Here is a 21,789-nt window from a genome sequence, read left to right as displayed (position 1 = left end):
CAAGAGCGGAGCATGAACGTGGTACTATAACTATTTATTGTGATATTTCATAGTAAAGCTGTGATATATTGAACTGGGTGTGTCTGTAGGTAACTATTGTGTTATTTGGTGATTATGTGTCGATGTATATATGTGATAGAGCAGGACTAAAGACGGTCGCGGAACGGAAACGGAACTACGGTAGCTATAGATGTGAACAAATGAAAACCCAGCGTCGTTCTAATGTAAGAAAAAGCCTGTAACTAACGTTATTGTCACTACAACAGTATACATGTAAATAATGCATGAGTTTCGTATGAAAAATCCTTACGATGTAGTTCTATTGCACTCTAATGTAACGTAGAAACTTGAGACGGGCACACTGTAACGGCCCAGGCACAGAGTTAGATCCGACCGGTGCGCGGAGGGCCGGCGGCCGGCGGGACCGGCCGCTTCCCTCTCCCAACGGAATGTACTTTACATAATAATTATCACAAAGACTGAGGAGATCGGAACGTCTTTCAAAATCCGTGGGCGAACGCGACGCCACTACGTCACGTATCACTGGAAAGGGTAGTAGAGCGGATACTAGGCGCGGTCGGGCGGCGCGGCGGGCGGCGGCGGCGACAGCGCGCCGCACGCGGGCGGCGTCGGCGTGCCGTTGCGCGGCCGCAGCTTGTCGGCGCGCAGCCGCTGCACCGCCTCGCGCATCTCCGCGGCCAGCTGCCGGTCCGACGAGTCGATGCGCGCGCGCCGCGCCGGCGGCTCCTCGCCGTCGCCGCCCGCCAGCCGCCGCAGCAGGCTCGGCGCGTCCGCGCTCGGCGCCGGCGGCCGCGGCTCGCCCGTCAGCCGCTGCAGCAGCGCCGCCCCGGGCCTCTCCAGGCTCGACCTTATGATCCCTTCTAGGAAACTCCCGTTCGCCGGCGGCGGCGCTTCTTCTCTGAGCCGACGCATCATGTGCGACGCGTAGAGGTCCGGCGCGGGCGGGGCCGGGAACCCGGCTCCCGGCCAGAAGTAGCTCGGCGGGTACCCGGGCGTGTCGGGCCCGTTGAGGCCGTTGGTGAACGGCTTGGTCATCGGCTTCGGCGGCGGCGGCTTGGGAGGCTGCGGCTTCACGTCCTGGGGCGGCTTCGGCTCGCGTTTGCGCGGCCTCATCAGATGCCGCTCTTTGACTTTGTATTCGAGAGTCGAGTGCGGCACGCCGTAGTAAGATCCGGCGCGGTGAACCGACATCTCGCCTCTCTGCACGGCCTTTACGGCTTCTACCAGGCTATCCCTATCGTAGTTCCTATACTTTCCTCTCTTAGGTCTAGTTCCTTTGCCCGTGGCGGGTTGTCCGTTGTTGTTCGTGGGAGCGCGAGAGTTGCTGGGTGCCGAGAAGTTTCTAGAGTTGTCCGGTGGGGTTTTGATGACGGAGACGTGTCTGTCTTGCTGGAGTCGCATGAAGTCGTGGGGCCTCTCGAGCGGCTGTTGGAACTTCTGGCTTATGCTCTTGGCTATGACGTCGCTCAGCGACGTGAAGAGATGTTGAGAGGAAGGCGGATCAGCGAAGACGGAGGCTGGTAACAGGAGGGGAGAGGGTGTATTCAGGGGTGGTTGCGGCGGTAGGATTGGAGTGACCGGGGTGACCGGTGCGGCAGGGGTGGCTGGTGAGGGGCTCTTGTCGTCCGGGGGTGGGAACGTGGGTATTTTGAGGATGACGGAGGGTGGGGAGTCGGGTCGTTCGGGGTCGGAGTCGGGGTCGGAGTCAGGTGGCTCGGCGGCGAGGCCGAACTTGTTGACCTTGTTGCGCAGCGTGGAGCGCGGGATGCCGTAGACGACGGCGGCGCGCCGCGTGCCGAGCCGGCCGGACTGAATATCGCGCAGGGCTGACTGCAGCTCGTCCTCGGTGTAGTTGCGGCGCGCCGTGCTATTCCCGGGCGCGCCGTCGATTATTGCGCGTTTCAATCTGTAACAACCAAAAGACGTTCATTAGGAACGGATAAAATAATCTTATGCTTCGTAGAGTATAGGTACTGTTGGTGCCCCCGATTAAGTCCGCTCATTACCGGTCGTATGTCGTAGACAAGAAAAGATTGCATTGCTTGTAATTAGGCTTTATCCGTGATTAATAGTACCTAATTGAAATGATAATAAAATCTGTTTAATTTAATAAAATATAATGCTCTCAGCCTTCTACTAGGAAACTAGTGCGTCTTATCAAGTACAATCTTCACGTATCGTGCAAACGTAAAGGATAAGAGAAGCAAAACCCTACTCAAGTATATCACGTGCGACGATTTCCTCGGGAGGCTAACACAAGCGACAACGTTAGAACTAGGGCTCCCGGTCGCGTCCGTGTTTCGTGTACCCGTTGCCGGGTATCCGTTCCCGTGTTACACGAATCCGGATTTCTGGCCCGTTTGGAACGGGTAATTAGGGACCGTGTAATTAAGGTCCGGGTACCCGTGTAGTCCGTGTGTCCGGATCGACGGACTTTAAAAACCCGCGGGTCCGATCCGTTCTCGACGTATAGTGATGTTTGATGATCGTTCGCGTTCTTGGTTCAAGCGAATATGAAAATCAGTTTAAAGAACCAAAAATGACAAAACCTTAAGAGGGCTTTCGTGTGAAAAACAGTGAAATCGCAACCGAGCGCTTGATCATACCGTGTTTGGTATCAAATTAAAGGGATTTGTGAGTAGTTTACAAATATATATCACATTATAGGCTCGTTTTCAAAAAATTGCCAAAAATAAATAATAGCAATTTACAATCACTAAGGCGTACCAGCAATTTAAGTAAACGTTACAGATTAATTAAGTACAAAAATTACTTCGATGTGATGTAGATTTTCAAAGAAATTGTCACTTAATTTTAGGTAATTTCTGAAAAAAAATTAATTCGTCTTAGCCTCGTTTACTCTTTTTCAAAACCTTATAATAAAAATGTAGTCTTTCTAATGGGGTGGCAACGCGCATGTGACACTGTTTGAGTTGCAGGCGTCCATAGGTTACGGTGACCGCTTTACATCAGGCGGGCCGTATACTTGTTTGCCACCGACGTAGTATAAAAAAAAAGAAGATTGTAGTACAGGATACACGAATTATAAATTTACCTGTTTTAGTATTCATAATAAAATTGTCCAAATTTTACAAATAAGATCGACTAATTCAGCTCTATACGTGACTTTTTCTAAATGTTCATTAGAGAAAAAATCATGATTAATTTAGTGAGTTACTTTTCAAAAATCCAGTCTTATTAAAATCAAGATAATAAGATGCTCTAACTGAAAATTGAATTAAATAAATCCATTAGATAACGGAAAGTGTAGTATTTCACCGATTAAAACTTTCTTTTCACGGTTTTCATGACAATATTTAAAAAAAAACTGAAAATAGTGATATAAAAATGAGGGGAAACATTGACACCTCGACGTCTGCGTACTTGTATTTTTTTCTGTTAAGTGTCTGTAAGTTATCTACATACATGTCAAGCCTCATGCTTTTTGTCACACCCTATCCGACTAGCTCTAGTTAAGAACCAGGACTATGGATACATATTCACTTTAAAGTGGTTCCCTCCAAAATAACAAAAAAAAAATACCATTCTTAACTAAGTATTTGTAAAACAGCGCGGCTACATCTTGAACTTTTCAAACAAAAGGTTTGTCCATGTCAAAGGGAAGCCAGGTGTGAGGTTTGAGTGTCATTATTATCAGTAAAAATCACCACGGTTATTGGTTATTGTGCCGCCCACAAGCCATTATTACCTTTGTCTTCTCATGCGACGTTAATTGAGTTAATTCTACTAACTTCTTAGATAAAAACTAATAACTCGATAGTTCAAATATATTTCCTTAATTTGAAGGATATTTATGAAATAAAACTATGGAAACTGATTATATCGCGTATAAGTAATGAATTTACAATTAATTACCGGATGTCACCCGTTGACCACGGATGCTGTAAAGTGTTCGAAACGTCGGGATGAATTGTAAATTCAGTATACGCAGTATAATCCGTTTCCATAGTTATGTATTTATCTATTTAAGTATGTATATCGTCGCTTAGCACCCATAGTACAAGCTTTTCTTAGTTTGGGGCTAAGTCGATCTGTGTAATGTCCCCAATATTTATTTATTTATTTTAAAACTATGAGACATAGATATAACTATAATAAATTGCATGAGTAACTATCGCGGTAACCGAAGACAATATTTTGAAGTATAGTCAACATATGTCCCGGCCCCGGTTGCCGCGGTCCCGGGTTCGAATCCCGGTAAGGGCATTTATTTGTGTGATGAGCACAGATATTTGTTCCTGAGTCATGGATGTTTTCTATGTATATAAGTATTTATATATTATTTATATCGTTGTCTGAGTACCTGCAACACAAGCCTTCTTGAGCTTACCATGGGACTCAGTCAATCTGTGTAAGAATGTCCTATAATATTTATTTATTTATATGTAAGTTACTTATTCAACGTTATTTATTCAAATAAAACCAAACCAATTCGTATTCGTTCGCTAAATTAACATACATTTTATAATTCACCTATTGTTTTAATACAAACCGGCACGGCAATAAGTCGATCGGTCCGCCGGCCGCCTCGTGTGTTCAATACCCGAACGGAGCCGAAGTCCGTGCCTCCGGCCGTCCGGCCCCGAGCGCAGACACGGCACTACACGCGCGAACGGCACTACACGGGAACGGACTTCGGCGGGTTCGGGTAGTTCGGACGCTTAGCACCGCCGGGATTTCAGCTATTAGGGAATAAATTCATTCCACGGCCGGGCGCACAAATAAAAATGCACCGATTGGCGGGTAGTAACGAATATCCAGAGCCCTAAGACGGTCAGAGGGACCGAGCAAATCAAAGCGTAGTAAGTTTGATTTTGATATAACAGTGGCGAAATAAAGGGAAAATATAAAGATGCATTCATAGCCCGTTATCGGAGGTTCGTGGGTAAATATTTCGCATTTAGCTTATCTGGGATTAATGTGTTGGTGTTTTGAAATATTGAATTTAGATATTCGACCGATTGTGAGGCGATGACCAGGTGTTGACCTATATTGCGTGCTGATAACGTATTGTTTTGTTGAACAGTTTTAATGTTTGTCTTCCTTTTTGTCTTTCTACATAGGTATTGGCTTGATGGAAAGTCCTTTGAGACTTTTCACTTGCTTGTACACGACTGCGCTTTGAAAACTTCCGAGTCTTTTAAGGCCCTGGGGCCCGTTTCTCGAAAGGTACAAGCCTTGTATTACAAGTGTGTTTCCATGACAACCCATACGATTTGACAGTTCGCGCACTTGTATTACAAGGCTTGTACCTTTCGAGAAACGGGCCCCAGGGGCCCATTTCTCAAAACTGAAAGTTACAAGTTACAAGCGGAAGTCTCTTTCCAACTTGTCATATTAGACATTGACAACCACTTGTAAATTGTAACTTTTAGCTTCGAGAAATGGGCCCCAGATCTAAATAGTATACATATTGAGTCTTAAGAGTTTTAAATGATTCACGGTTAGTTTCATTACTTCATTAGACTTATATTGACTAGGATATAGACCGTGATTACCTTTTTGATTTGTATTGAGGTCCCGATATTTGCACGCAGTTACATGCATCATCCCGTTTCTTGTGATCATGATGCATGCACTGCGTCGAAATATTAGGACCTCAGATCAAAAAAGTAATCACGGTCTATATCCTGGTCAATATAAGTATATTTATTGAGTTTTATTATGCTTATGGAGATTAGTGTGCACCAAGTGTACATCTTTTTATTTTTGTTCTATCACTACCTGTGAGTTCTTGTAATTGGCTCTTTGTTTTTATGTTTGTTGTAGATATTATCCGTGTAAATAGCTGTTGGTACTCCTTTAATAAATAATAAAATATGAACAGCGTTCCTAAACGGTTACTAACTAGAACCAAAACAGTAGGATTGCGATACCAGAGGAAATTCGAAACGAGTGTTTTTAATCGAGACGAGTTACGAATTCCCTTTTCGCACTTGAATCATACGACGTTTTTCAGTGGGTACTATATACAATAGATATGGACCTTTGAAGTTCCAACCTGACTAGAAAATTACTTTGCAAACTAGTGCGGGAAAGAACACCATGTGCACTGAAAAGTATAATTAATTATACTCGTAATACGTATATCGTAATAAGTACCTATAGTTTAGTTTAGTTTAGTTTTATTTATTTCATAATGATAAATTACATTATAAATTATGCTATGTTAACCTATATGAATTTACATTATGATCGATTATAACGTAAATGTTATCGAATTTTGAACGAATGGTGTATGGAAACCAAGCTTGCTTTGCTTATTAAGATAAAAAGGTCAAAATCCATTAACCATCAGAATTGTAATTATATTTTTAACAATACTATTAATGAAGTTCAAAGGGTTCAAGAACATTTCCTGGTATTTATTCTTATTGTGTTATAATATCACAATTTCGTTTTCTTTCAACCCTTCAATTGTTAAGTATGGCACTAGAGCTTTATACATACTATCACGCCTGTAAAAAAAGGGGTAGGCAGAGGACATGAAACTACTCAAGTCACTCTTGGCAAACAAGGGGTTGAAAGAAAACGAAATAGTAACATTGCAGTGACAGGTTATTAGCCTCTAGCCTACGCCACAATTTAACCCATATCCCACAGTCGACTTCTACGACACTCACGGGAAGAACACACAAAGTGTAACACAGTGACGCTGAGTGTGTGTGTGAGTTTTATGTGCTATGCACCCTGTTTGGAAACAAATGGTTTATGGGCATTTTCAGAATTCGGGACCCCCAATTAGCGTAAGTTGTTAACAAAAATTAACTCGCAGTCAGTTTTGTGACGACAATTAAGCATAAAATCTGTCTATTAAATTTACTTTTTTCACATTCTGAATGTAGATTATCGCTTAAAGTTAACGTAATTAACATAAAAACAATATTTTTATTCAATTTTCATGCTTAACTATCAGTGACATGACATGCTTAACTACACAAAACTGACAGTGAGTTATTTTTTGTTAACGTCTTACGCTAATTGGGGGGTCCCAAATTCTGAAAATGCCCTTATATACATTATCTAAACGACGTCGCGTTTCGTTTGCCAAGTCAAAGACCTGGTCCAAATGGGTGCAGTTATTATTTCGTTCGTTATCATTCTTAATGTGTTTCTTTATTATATTATAAGTATTTAATTTTATATTATTGCGTCTTGAGTTCATTGATATTATACGTGAGCAACTTAGGTTGAATGATTTACCTACTTAAAGCCATTTAAGATAGGTAATAGTCTATTAGAAATACAATTAACTGAACTCAAAATAGGCGTCATTTCGACTATCAAAAATATGTGTCTTTGTTTTTGACGTATTGGAGTAATAGAAAAAGACAAACGAACTTTATCGGCTTAATAACTTTAGAGTACGTTTATGAGTAAGGGGGTAAATTTATTAAATCTGAGCCAGAATAATAATTGTATATAAGCAAGGAGTCTACGAGACGATATGATTCTACATTGGCAACAAAATATTGACCTATTACATATTTTCAATCCGTGATGAATGATCTATTAAGAACAAGGATTTCTTTAAAGATCGTTACAAACATTAATTTTTATCAACCTTGATTCATTAACGTCATTTACTTCAAAATGGCTACTTACAAGACAAATAAACATCACTAATGTACCCTTATCACGTTGCGAAAGCTTATATCTTTCGAAACTTGGCAAATACAGAGTCAAGGAACTGGTATCAGTATCGGGGGTCATTGCCCTGCTTAATGTGTGTTATTGCAAAAGAGTTTAATGCTCGGACGACAAGGAATCCTTATTTGAGTTGAGTCAACCGTGGGACATTTTTTTTCTAGGGTTCGTTCGCATGCTAGCATTTTTGCCTTACGTATTTGTGTTTCGGTTTGGAAGATTCGCATTCAGCGACCGGTTGGTGGTATGAGAATCGTTAAGGGCCACTTGCACCAACGAAAATGGAGGGTTATCCTGAGGGTTAACACACCATTTTGTATGAAATGGTCCTTAGGCCCACTTGCACCGACCACTTAACTCAGGGTTAGTGGGCTGTCATCTGTCAAATTCCATATAAAATGGTGGGTTAACCCTCCATTTTCGTTGGTGCAATTGGCCCTTAGTATATCAGTTATTTGATAGATGAATATGTCATATTCTATATGTAAATCCAGAAACACCATTTTCAATTAAGTATATATGGAAATGGTGCTCAGATGAGCAAACAGGTTTTTAATTGAATTTGTAGGGTTTAGCCATTAAAATAAACCAGGAAACCAGGATATTCATAAGTTTTCATTGGTTACAAGGATGAAAAGGACCCATGAAATGAAAACGTTCGCACTGTCAGTTTGGTTTTAATATTTGATGCTGATTTCGAGTACATATTCAAATAATATGTCACGCACAAGGATTATTTATATAGGATTTACATACTACGAATCGTACCTCGATTTTTTAGCGCCATCTATTAAATACTATCATAACTACACTGATGATGCCTACAAAATTGTTTTCAAAATGTGTATTGACGTGATATCATGATATTAAAATAAAGAAATATGTCATTTGTTCTTATAAAACATAAAAACACGCAAAAATATTTGGGGAAAATATTATTTTGGCCACTTCCAGGCTGCGAATAGCGCCATCTAGTTTTTAAGCCTTAAGGCCCATACATTTCAGGGGTACGATTTTTTGTATGGGCTTTGTCAGTCCAGTATTCAATCGTTCCTGGTCATGTATAAGGAATTATTTAATAACCTAGGAAATGAATTACATTTTTCTCCTTATATGATGAAAAACAGAATTAAATACAGTAATACCCCGCTTTACGCGACCCCGTTTAGCGCGGATTCGCTATAACGCGACTTTTAAATTTTGATGGATCGGAAGCAAAACGCCACTCAGACAGCATTAGATTGTTTTTTTAATTAAAATAGCACTCTATTATTGTTTTTTTAAATGTTAAATGTTAAAGTTTCTTTAAACAAGCTATTTGATTGTAATTTTTCAAGTAAAATATAACCTTTTTTCGGTTTGATTTTAAATTTAGTATCTTAATTAAGTGGCCCCGATATACGCGAAATTCGCTTTACGCGATTTTCCCTTGAACGCATCACTCGCGTTAAGCGGGGTATTACTGTAAATGATGAGAAACAGACTAACCCCCTTGAACTCAGCAAACGTCAGAAATAAAAATCTAATTTCTATTTGAAAGAGCCTCATAAAAATTGATAGCACATTGTGACGTCAGCGTCAATACAACCGCTTTGTGGAATCAATTGAACACTTCAGTAATTTTGGTCGTGAGAATCGTGTTGTACTTTCTAAACGATCTAGATTTTTTTAACTAACTGCAGTATTTTCACAAATAAGTATACTGTTTTGCCTATCTACACATGTATTATAGAGTTAGATCGGGGATGGTTCTACAATTTTTTAACTAACTGCAGTATTTTCACAAATAAGTATACTGTTTTGCCTATCTACACACGTATTTTAGAGTTAGATCGGGGATGGTTCTACAATTTTTTAACTAACTGCAGTATTTTCACAAATAAGTATACTGTTTTGCCTATCTACACATGTATTTTAGAGTTAGATCGAGGATGGTTCTACAACTTTTTAACTAACTGCAGTATTTTCACAAATAAGTATACTGTTTTGCCTATATCTACACATGTATTTTAAAGTTAGATCGGGGATGGTTCTACAACTTTTTAACTAACTGCAGTATTTTCACAAATAAGTATACTGTTTTGCCTATCTACACATGTATTTTAGAGTTAGATCGGGAATGGTTGTACAATTCTTATCGGTAGAAATCAAGGACGATATAATACCGAGACAGACAAAGCATACAAAAAAGCGTACCCCTGAAATGTATGGGCCTTTTACGCTTAAAACTAGATGGCGCTGTTTCGCAGCCTGAAAGTGGCCGAAATCATATTTTCCCCAAATATTTTTGCGTGTTTTAATTATTTTTAAAAACAAATGACATGCTTCTTAATTTTGATATTAAGATATCACGTCAATACACATTTTGAAAAAAAAAAAAAATGTAGGCATCCTCAGTGTAGTTATGATAGTATTTAATAGGTGGCGCTAAAAAACTGAGGTACGATTGAAGATTGTAAATCCTATATAAATCATGCTTGGTAGGAATATATGAATTTTTTCTCCTCCTAGTTTTGTCTAGGTATTTTGGCACGACATAAGAGAACCTGAGGTCCGTCCGCTTCTTACGCTACATAGGATTTACAAACTTAAACTTCTAATTTGAAATGTAAGTTCTAGAAATGTGTACCCAATGATAATCTAATTATGATAAGATGTAAAAGGTGAGCTAAGGTACTATCACCTGCAAAAGTGCAAGGCGAATTTATCAATGAATTCATTCATAATTTCTCCATGCACTTTTGCAGCTGGTAGTACCTAAAACTCAAGAGATTATTTATGTCCATATATCTCTTTTTTAAGCATAAAGTGAGATGGCATCTGAGTAATTTCGAGTGAAACCCACTTTTATCCTCACTTTACGGCCATCCTTGACACACTGAGCTCGCTTCGAATGGTTTTGTCTCTGGTTCAATTCAACACCCACACTGTTTATAAATAAGTAAGTATAGCTTATTTCAAAGATATGAAATGCATCGATCATCTGATTGTTAGGAGTAAAAATGTCAAAAACTAGAAATAAAAAGGAACTAAATAGTTATAAAAAATAACATGTCAATAAAATTTATCGTAAAAAATGTGACATTTAAGCTATAAAGTGGGAAACTCGTTTATTTTCACCACACCAACTGGTAAAGGCTCTTTTAATACGTCAAAAACGAATGATAAATGTTAACAAACCGGCCAAGTGCGAGTCGGGCTCGCGCACAAAGGGTTCCGTAGCAGCAAACCAAAATTACAGTTAAATCAACCTATCTCAAAAACTATAAGAGATACTTTGATCAAACCAAAAATCGTTGAAAGAGTTAATTAGCATGCATCACCTCTATTTTTTTTAGAATTTTATACCCCGTAGTTATAAAAATAGAGGGGGGGGGACATACTTTTTACGACTTTGAGAGCTGATATCTCAAAAACCGTTCACTTTAAGAAAAATGTTTTTTAGAAAACTTTATATCATTTTAAAAGACCTTTCCATTGATACCCCACACGGGTATGTACATCGAAAAAAAAATTTTCATCCCTCAGTTACATGTATGGGGGCCCCACCCCCAATTCTTTTTTTTACTATTTAGTGTCATAATTTTGTAGCGGTTCATACAACACATATTCCCATCAAATTTCATCACTGTAGTACTTATAGTTTCCGAGTAAATCGGCTGTGACAGACGGACAGACGGACAGACGGACAGACGGACAGACGGACATGACGAAACTATAAGGGTTCCGTTTTTGCCATTTTGGCAATCGGTTGGTGGTTGAAATGAATCGGTTGGTGGTTGAAAAGCCACTATGTAAGTAGATATTTTAGAAGCTACAAGAAAACACATGCACATACCTACCTAACTAGGTAAAACGGTCACCAATTTGCTTCAAATCGGTTAAAATGGAAATTTAAAAAGTATTTATTGAGTTAGGAGGGCTTCCCTTCATCGAGTGGGGTTGTGGGGGGAGGGGGGAGGTAATTAAAGGAAAAAGAGTGCGGGGGTGGACACGTTTTGCCCGAACAAACATACAAATAAATTCTTGCAAGATAATTAATTCTCGGGCGATTTCTGTTTTTTTTTTATTTGTTGATGCTTTTAATTGAAGACGGTGTGGAAGCGTGTATTTATATCCTTAGATAAATAATACATTCCGATCGAGATCGAGCTTGAACAAGTATTCCTAGTCAAGTTGTAACTGGCTGGCTGGGGTGCCGCCGTTTACTCCGACTGCAGGGCTTTTTCGTGAATTAAAAATTTTGACGGTGCCATGTGTATACATATTTGAAGTGGCAAAATATATGTATCGACACAAGAATGAATATGTCCTACGTCGACCTGACCAGAGAAGCACTGATCGTGTTATTAAATCTGTATTAGTCAGTCTCGCGAAATCATCAAACTCATTGGAGGTGGTGGGTATCAAAATATATAATAGTTTGAGCCGTGACATTAAAGAGGCGGCTTCTTATGACTTGCTTGTTAAAAAGCAGAAGGACTTTTTAATTGACAAGGCATTTTTTACGGGCCGTGAATTCTATAGTAAGTTTAATTTAAAATGATGAATGTGTTTTTTCCTTTGGTATTTTTGTCTTCATTTCTTGTGTTTTATTTTTTATTTTATTTTCGTTTATGGTTAGTATTTATCATTATTTTTGACTAAGTTGTTTAAGATTATTTTTATTCCTTATTTATAGGGATTGCAATTGCTGGATCCAGCATCCAGCAATCCAGCTGGATCCAGCGCATTTTTCGGTCTGCTGGATCCAGCAGCCAGCGCTGGATCCAGCGCTGCGGATCCGCAAATAAAAAAATCGGCAATAAAATGCGTAATTAACTTTAATAAACTTATTTTACGTCATATTTAAAACGGTTTCGCGTTCCCGCGCGTAGCCCGTGGCCGCTTAGCACAAAATAATTCTATTTCGCCACAATTGTGTATTTTTTTCAAAAACGTAAGTAGTTTGAAACTGTATTATAACTACTGAAGATCTCAAAATGTATTTATAGTATTTAATTATTTACTGTTACCGCAAAATTTCTTTTAAGTTTCAACTTATGTTTAAACTAAGCACTAGTAAGTAAATTAGTAATATTCAATGTGAAATTGTGAATGCCCAAATGTTGTGCCAAAAAAGCAGGCCATGTATGGTTGATAGCATTATTTATGTACCCACTTATTGTAGTACCTTCGCTGTTACAATTTTAATGACATTTTTTATTCATGTAGATTGCTATAAGGATTAAAAATGGTTACAAAAAGTAATGCCAACTTTTTACATACAAATTTTAACTTTTCTTCCCTGTTAGGAGGGAGCAAAGTAGCAGTTTTCTGTACACGGACTATGTTGGCAGTATAATCATATATGACAGAGTCCAGTTAGGGGCGACGACAAGCGAAACGAGGAGGAGCGTGTTAGTTTGACCGTGAGGAAACCGGAAAAAACTTTTGAAATGTAATATAACAATAAATTAAACAATATTCTTGTAAAAAAAGTAAGCAGGTAACTATGTTAAAAAATATATACGTAAGTAAAATACGTAATTGCATCCCTGTCAATAAATTTGGGAGTTCATAGGAGACTCAATATTGCATATTTTTCGAAATTCGCCATAGATATTGTCGGTGTTCAATGAAACATTTGGTGTATACAATAAGCAACTAGTTGTATATTACGTCAAGTAAAACATTAGATAACATGAAAGTTTGGTTTTTAAAAAAGGCTTTTTAATAACCCTAAAAACGGCCAAACTTTAAAATGGTAGATAAATGCAAGGTTGGCAAATTAAAAAAAAAACAATATGTTAATCCGGGAAATGAACATTCGGCGGAATAAAATTCCGCGAAACGTGCGTTGGGAAGTGATATTCGGTCATACAATTTTCGGAGATAAATAAGATACATAACTGTTTTTTTTTAATAAATTTTGCTTCCAAAATTGCGCGTTTTCATCCTTCCTTTCACTATTTCAAATAATTTTAGTAATAACAGCCCTATAGTAGAGCAAAATGTAATTTTTTTTTGGAATTTTTTCTACCTGCTGGATCCGCGCTGGATCCAGCTGGATTGGCGCCGATCCAGCAAAAATCCAGCTGGATTGAAAACACTGCTGGATTGCAATCCCTACTTATTTATTGTACTTATTAATATTTTTATATTTTTGACATGTGTTGTTTATGAAATTAAAGGTTTTGAATTGAATTAAATTAACTAATTACCTATGACATAAAGTCGTCCTCAAGTCGTATACAAACGGCCTCCACAGTAGGTATTCAAAATCTATTCAATCTTTTTTGTATCTTAAATTAGAAAAAAAGGTATTTATTTAGGTCATAGTGTTGTGTTCCTGTCGGTGAGTAAGGCTGCCCAGAGCTCAACGAGGGTGCGGTGTGCTGATGACGGGAGGACTTACGGAACTAACTTGTTCCGTTTATTGTCCTTTGAGTCGTCGGCAACTCGAACCCTCCTTAGAACTTGTACACTCCTTTTTGCTGTGTACTTAACACAGCAAAAGGGAATGTACAAGTTTCTAATGGGGTGGCAACGCGCATGTGACACTGTTTGAGTTGCAGGCGTCCATAGGTTACGGTGACCGCTTTACATCAGGCGGGCCGTATACTTGTTTGCCACCGACGTAGTATAAAAAAAAATTATTATGGTGCATTGAATTAGTGTCACACATTGCACTAATAAAAAGCAATGACAAAACAGTTTATTGGCTTGAAATGTGAAAATGTTACACGTGCAAAATTTAAAAAAAAGTGAAAATGTTGCCAATTCAACCAATCTTTTCCCCCTAGAAATGAGGTATGGTGCATACATCCTAATGCCATATTATATCAATTAAAAAGTAAAAGATTTAATATTCTTAATAATTATTTTGATTAACTTGCCTACTCAACTTTTGTACCTAACCGTATTACTTTTAACTCGTCGCTAAGGTCTTTAAAAACCGTTGCGCAATGTGTCATTGTTCCCAATGTGTGAGGTCTAATCACAGAATTATAATTAAACCAGAATGAGTAGTTAGGCCAAAAAGTGTGTCCACATGAGAGGTTAAAGTTGGGGCTGGTGTCCCTCTCGCACTTATTACCACTATCAAAATCATTTGAATGACGTCATCACTGTCATCATTTGGGGATACCAGTCAATATTCAAAGTTACTACCAAATCTACTAATACCCAATTAAAGGTTTTTAATAATTGCGCAATTTTTTGGTTTTATGGCTTCATAATAATGACTTACCAATTCGTTACAAGGTATTAATACCCTTGCCTCGATATAATGCGAAAATAATTTAAGAAGTTTATAAACTTAGTTATCATACAGGTAAAAATACTACTACTATAGTAATTTTTTAACACTGGTCACACGTGCGAGAGGGACACCAGCCCCAACTTTGACCCTCTCATGTGGACACACTTTTGCTAGTCTGTCAAGAACGCCTTTATGCGCAGGTGATAAGGTTCAATTTAGTATGGCAAAAAAAGTGTGAGCTCAGTCCCTATTGTAAGTCGATGGGTCTAATTCACAAGACACCATAGCAACTAAAACGATCAACATCCACCACACACTGTTACACTATCCGCGCCCATAAACTTCAAACACTGCCCATCTGAACCCGCCATTTTAAACAATCATGGCGTCGCCTGTCAAAAGGTCATTGACTCCCGTTTCGTTTTCATCATTTAATGGGTGCGTTCACATCTCATTGTTTGTGAAATGTGATCGTTTCAATAGGAAGTGTTGCCAGCGATAGGACCAGTGACCATGGAGAATTGTTAATAGCCTTCCTAGTGTTGCCAGCTTATTTGGTTGTTTTGATAAGGTTTTATGGGCTATTCAGAGTGAGTTTATTTCTGTACAGGAAAATTCATCGGTTTTATGACAGTTGCATTGTTTATTTAAAATAAATAGTTCGTTGGCCTTTATTTTAAAACTATGTTTAAATGTAGGGATAGATTTTGTTTCATAATTTTGTGTAAAATACATCATCACTGCAAAGAGGATCGAGTATGTAGAGAATTATTACCTAATACTTACTGTCAAATGAAACCGTGTAGTCACGGTACATAGACTGCCATCTCTCGACACAGGATTAAAACTTTTGAACCACAGTTTTGACAATTTGGCCTATATAACTCGATAAATTATGTGTTAAAATTGTTAAATATTAATATTAGCGCCATCTAGCCGAGAATCGTCTAAAAGTGTAGCGCCATCTAAATGACCACACATTTTTCTTGCTGTTATTGCTTATTCTCAGATTTTATCTGTTTACACGGCTTCGCTTTAAAATTTAATTCAATGGTTCATAAATAAAAACAAATGGTTTTAAGATGGTGCTGACAGGCCATTGCCGTCCGGCGAAGTACGTAATAATCAGTGGGGTTCTTTAAAAAAACGGTTAGATAAAAGGATTATTTATATAGGATTTACATACTTTATACTAAGAATCGTACCTCGATTTTTTAGCGCCATCTATTAAATACTATCATAACTACACTGATGATGCCTACAAATTTATTGTTTTCAAAATTCGTATTCACTTGATATCATGATATTAAAATAAAGAAATATGTCATTTGTTCTTATAAAACATAAAAACACGAAAAAATATTTGGGGAAAACATTATTTTGGCCACTTCCAGGCTGCGAATAGCGCCATCTAGTTTTAAGCTTAAAGGCCTATACATTTCAGGGGTACGCTTTTTTGTATGGGTTTTGTCAGTCCAGTATTCAATCGTTCTTGGTTAGATATAACTGCGACGCCATTATACGTATGACAGTTAATTTTAAGTGCCGATCAAGTCTTGGGGTGTTGAGCGAAAACTGAATTTCCTAGATAATTGAAACGTCTCCCGTAAAGGCGCAAATTGTAGCTTATTGTACACTTGTGCAGTAAATGTGTCTCTTTAAAGAAAATAGGGAGAAATATATTTCTGTGGGCCTAGTGAACTCGGTGAAAAAGGTCACAAGTCCGAGGTGGGACTTGTGCCCTTTTTCACCGAGTCAATTTGAGTTATACCCTTTTTCACTAGGCCCACAGATTTTTATTTAGATATAACTCCGTATATACTGATAGTTTAAAAAAGAACATTCCTCAGACTATCAAGAAAAATGTATGGTCGTCTAGATGGCGCTAGATATAGAAAAGTAACTATTTAAGTAGAAAACTTTAATTTTAAGTGCCAGTTTTATGAATAAAATTTACTTTTTATGTGAAAATATATACAATAAAAGTAAAAAAAAAAAAATTTTTTTTCAAATCATATAACATTTTACCTTTATTTTGCTCTGAGAAATGCGTAGGTAGTTGAAATCTTTCGGTTTCCTTATGTTACACCGTGTATACTCGATCCGTTATACATACAACATACAATCACGCCTATATCCCATAAAGGGGTAGGCAGAACACATGAAACTACTAAAGCTTCAGTGCCACTCTTGGCAAATAAGGGGTTGAAAGAAAATGAAACTGTGACATTGCAGTGACAGGTCGCCAGCCTCTCGCCTATGCCACAATTTAACCCATATCCCATAGTCGCCTTCTACGACACCCACGGGAAGAAAGGGGGAGGTGAAATCCAATCCGTTATACTTTATAGAATATATGTATTAACCCTGGGCTGGGAGTGAAAGCGATAGCAATACATTGTAAAATGCATAAGACCGTTCATGCTAGTCGGATGGGCAAAAATTTAAGTTCTGGCCCATTAAATATCAAAGTGCGTTCTTTACCCACTTAGTACAGTTTTTTTGCCTTTTTTGGTAACACTGGGCAAGAATGTACGTTATCTTAGTATTCCATTATACACATTAAGATTGCTCAAGCAAACATTATTGATGTCACTTTTTGCTCTAAGAAATCAGGCATTGATACAATGAGAATCTGCATTATGCATTTTATTAGCAGTAAATGACTGTTATGATATCTCTGAGCATATAATGCGGCCAAGCCGCCGGCGGAAGTGTCGCGGTTGTTAGCTCATTGAGCATTCAGTTGTCGTTGTGTGCGTGCGTGATGACACGACTCGCTGGTGGTTCACGTGTACACACACATGGAAATGATGCGCGTGTATTGTGCAATAGCCCAATAGGAGCATCCATCTACAAGTGTGTGTAGGTTTAAAAGCTTGTGACTTTCCTTCCTACACAATCTGTAATCGTTCAGTTCGAAAAAAAAAAAACGGCTGTATTCGATCTTTGAAATTCGTCAATAATTAGCTCTGGTTGCGTTATGGATCGGATATATGTCAGTCTAAAGGCAGTTGGGGTGGTGAAAAAAATCTGAATTATAATGAACTAGCTTTTACCCTAGAACTTGGAGGTGGAAGAGCTAGTGGGTGAGCCCAACGTCATCGGCGAGAGCAAGGCTTCTCGTCTGCGATGGCTCGGCCATGTGGAGAGGATTCGAGAGGATCGTGCGGCCTAAAGAGCTTACTTGTGGCAATCTACTGAAAAACGGCCGGTCGGAAGGCCCAGGTACCGATGGATCGATGAGGTCCAGAAAGACCTGTGTGACCTTCAAGTGACCGAGTGGCATCAGATCGCACAGGATAGGAGCGAATGGCGGAATCTACTGTCGGAGGCCAAGATCCACTTCGGGTCGCTGAGCCATCGCAGTAAGTAAGCACTTACCCGCGGCTTCGTTTGCATTAAATTCGAAAACTGCGGAATGATCTATACTAATTTCCACCATATTTTAGGGAAGTGGGGGTTAGGAGACAATGAGTACCTATGTCACTTTCCATCCCTTCAACTATCTCCACACACACACTTTCCCATTTATAATATTAGTATGGATAAGTACAAACTTCACAACGACGCGCGACGTGACAATAAATTAACATAACGTGTCATGTTAATTACCATTTTATAGTTAATTTAACACAAAAGCAATTAACGATTAAGCTTTCAAATTAACAAATGGATTAAATAAGTGACCTTAATACAAAGCATTCAGTCTAATGGGGAAACGTGCTTTTCCATTAGAAAAGGGTCCGTAATGCGCAAAATATGTCACCCAAATTAAAAGAAAATACTTATTATACTTCCACATATCCCAATAGATGTCGCTGATAAACCCCCATACAAAAGCTGCCTCACGCTATTAAGATTTTTCCGAAATACTATAGGTAGCTAGTTTGATTATGGAATAAACGAGTTTTAAGTTGTCAAGAAAGTGTTTATTTACAAAAGGTAGAAAGTGCAGTACAGTATAGTAGGCTTGTGCCGTTTCGTTCGTTGATCGAAGCGCTCCGATCTCGTTCAATCGCTCCCACGAACTAGTTCGCTCTTTTAGGTCTTTTGCTCATTTAGTTCAGCCAGATCAGCGACCACTGCGGTCGGAAAGATCAGAATGAATGGGACCGAATAGCGTCAAAATGATACGAATAGTCCACAGATAGTAACATTTCGGGCCGAAAGGTTGTAAGTAACCGAAGTTCAATATGAAAACTTGACTTTTTTTGTTGCTCTGCTAAGTAGCTCTCGCTCTCGGTCGGCGCAGTCACACACTCGTTCTTGATCCAAACCGCTCGCGCTCGCCGATCCTATACTGAACTAAATGAGCAAAGACCGATTCTCAGAGCACGGAAAGATTCAGTTCATTTCGGTCATTGATGGGATTTTATTCCTAACAGTTCATAGTTCGTGAACGACACAAGCCTACAGTATAGTGAGTGAACATGTAACTTTCGTACACTGATGTATTTCATTATTTTATTCACGGATGTAATTAATGGAATGAAGATTTTGATAAATATGTATGAATCATATGATTCAATATATATCAATCATTCAAATAAAATTCTAGGAATTGGTTTAACCCCTGGAACGCCGCTGTCAAAAATTTGCTACTGAATTAATAACTTTCAATCTGTTAATTACAGGTTAAATTTCCTGGGACAGATCTGGAACAAGGCGCTTGAGGGGTTAAGCGTCACGTCTTTGTCACCCGATAAGCGAAAGAACAAGTAAATAAATTAACAGTTTAGCTAAACTATTGAAGTAAAGGACTAAATGATGTCGAGCCGAACTAGGCATTTCTTTTTTTTTTCAATTTTTTTATTTTGATTTTTGTAGGGAATTTTAAGCCAATTGTACTCAGAATCACGAGTACTTTCAATCTCACTGGGAGACAGAAAGTGTCCCAGAATTTTCATACATTTTTGTTACTTTACTCTTTTGTTACCCGACACAACATGTATGGAAAATGGTAACAAAATAAGAAAAAATCATATGGGACAATTTTTTTAACTAGTAGGATTGAAGAAGCTAGTGATTCTGAATAGAAATAGCATTTTTTTTTCAAAAATATCTCATTTCATAAAAGTGGCGAAAAAAAATGCTTAACTAGTGAATGAAGAAGATACTTCTAGTCAAGCGAACTACTTATGTCTAGTCCTTAGTCCGTTTTCACATTAGCCGATCCGATATCGGACGAGGAAGGATTTCAATGGAAAAAATCCAAGATGGCGCCTGTAATGTATGGGATATGTCTGTGAAAACGCACTAATACTCACAGCGTGGGGACCTTTTTTGTAATGTTAGCCACAAATAGCCTAATTTCATTAAAAGGTTGCATGTTTATAATGCTCTTGACCCACTGTCTTGTTTGCACGCATTTACGAGTTGAAAAGGATAAATAAAACGAATTGAAAGCTTTTAGTGCCGTGAAAACACCATATTTTGTAAAATTTTTAGTCTGGCAATACTTACTAATCAAAAGGCCTATAAATGGGTGATAAATGGTATCAATCACATGAGTGTTGCCATTTTATAAGTGTAAAATTGCATGAGCTATAAAATAGTCTGTTGAGAGTGTGGAAAGATATTACTTATAATGTGAGTGTGCACGGGAAAATGTCCCACTTTGTCGATTGTTATAAAGCCGCTATATCAGTTTATTCATATAAAAAGATACAAGTAAATCTCGCCTTAATGGTAACCGACAAAGTAGGACGCTTTACTAAACACACTCACATTTTAAGATAGGCTTGATATTAAAATACATTTAAATATCTCATCATTAGATTTGATGAGGAATTGGTAGATGCAGTTGGCTAATTGTTTTTGAACAGTGATATAAAATTAATCTGGGATCTGGACAATTCTGCGCGACTTTCTGCCAACTACAGAAGGGAGCTGACATGTTAGGATATTGATATCTGTTCTGTCGTGTCGTGTGGTGGCGTGTTAAAGGTAGATTTAGCGTTGAGATCCAGAAACTATCCACAGAAGATAAAGATGCTATTTCTCAAAAACTGAATATATCCTCACTATCAATATTATTACACATATATATTACACAAGAGAAGCTATCGAAATTTGTAGAAGGCAACAAGTCCTAACATTGAACCCACTGGTCCAAGAGAGATTAAGAGTGTTGGTGCCATTGGCTTGGGGTACATACCTGGCGTTATCCTTGGCATCAGGTGGCGGCGTTCCGCTGATGCTGGAGGTGGATTTGGCTCTGAGATCCAGGGGCTGCTCCTTAGAGGCTAGAGGCTAGATAGTTACTCCTAGAAAGGGATTTTCTCTATTTATCTAGATACTTATGGATAGATACTCTTGGCGTACATACCTGGCGTTATCCTTCGCGTCAGGCGGTGGTGTACCACTGGTCCTGAGAATTTCGCGATGACATCCAGGGGCTGTTCCGCGGACGTTGGAGAAACGCTTGGTGCTGATAACTTCTCTACGTCTCGGAGTCTGCTGGTCTAAGAGTCTTGGTGTTTTGCTTTGGTGTACTATGTGTACATACCTGGCGTTATCCTTGGCGTCAGGGGGTGGCGTCCCACTGGTGCTGGAGGTGGATTTGGCGCTGAGATCCAGGGGCTGTTCTGCGGAGGTTGGAGACGCGCTTGGTGCTGATGCCTTCTCTACGTCTTGCAGCCTGCTGGAGGAAGAGGAATTCAGTAAGTAAAAAAGCAAAATATAAATTCAGAAGTTACGACTAAAGCTAAATTTATACCTGCAAGTTATTGCTGTAAGTTTTGAGACGCAACTATGGGTAAGAGTGAGAGACAAATATCTGCATCTCTTTCTTGCATATGCAGATTGTTTCAAAAAACTTGCAGCATTAACTTTGCAGGTATACATTCAGCTTA

At 38.8% G+C, this 21,789-nt stretch overlaps 1 protein-coding gene across 5 annotated transcripts in view; it reads right to left on the bottom strand.

Annotated features, from left to right (window-relative positions):
• Window positions 1-432: 432 nt before the first annotated feature.
• The window catches only part of LOC125238454 (mushroom body large-type Kenyon cell-specific protein 1), a 327,977-nt gene continuing 306,620 nt past the window's right edge, over window positions 433-21,789 (bottom strand). For 4 of the 5 annotated variants that reach the window (XM_048145807.1, XM_048145811.1, XM_048145810.1 and 1 more), the window contains 2 exons: window positions 21,444-21,578; window positions 433-1,927 (listed from right to left, as the gene is read on the bottom strand). In XM_048145807.1, the coding sequence (XP_048001764.1) occupies window positions 568-1,927; window positions 21,444-21,578 (1,495 nt within the window). In that variant the 3' untranslated portion in view covers window positions 433-567. The remainder of the gene's footprint in view (window positions 1,928-21,443; window positions 21,579-21,789) is intronic. The other variant, XM_048145808.1, reaches the window with a different exon arrangement.

This window comes from Leguminivora glycinivorella, chromosome 23, assembly GCF_023078275.1.
Source record: "Leguminivora glycinivorella isolate SPB_JAAS2020 chromosome 23, LegGlyc_1.1, whole genome shotgun sequence".
Classification (NCBI taxonomy): domain Eukaryota; kingdom Metazoa; phylum Arthropoda; class Insecta; order Lepidoptera; family Tortricidae; genus Leguminivora; species Leguminivora glycinivorella.
Note: the sequence above shows the minus strand (reverse complement) of the source record. Positions and strands in the feature narration are given on the sequence as shown.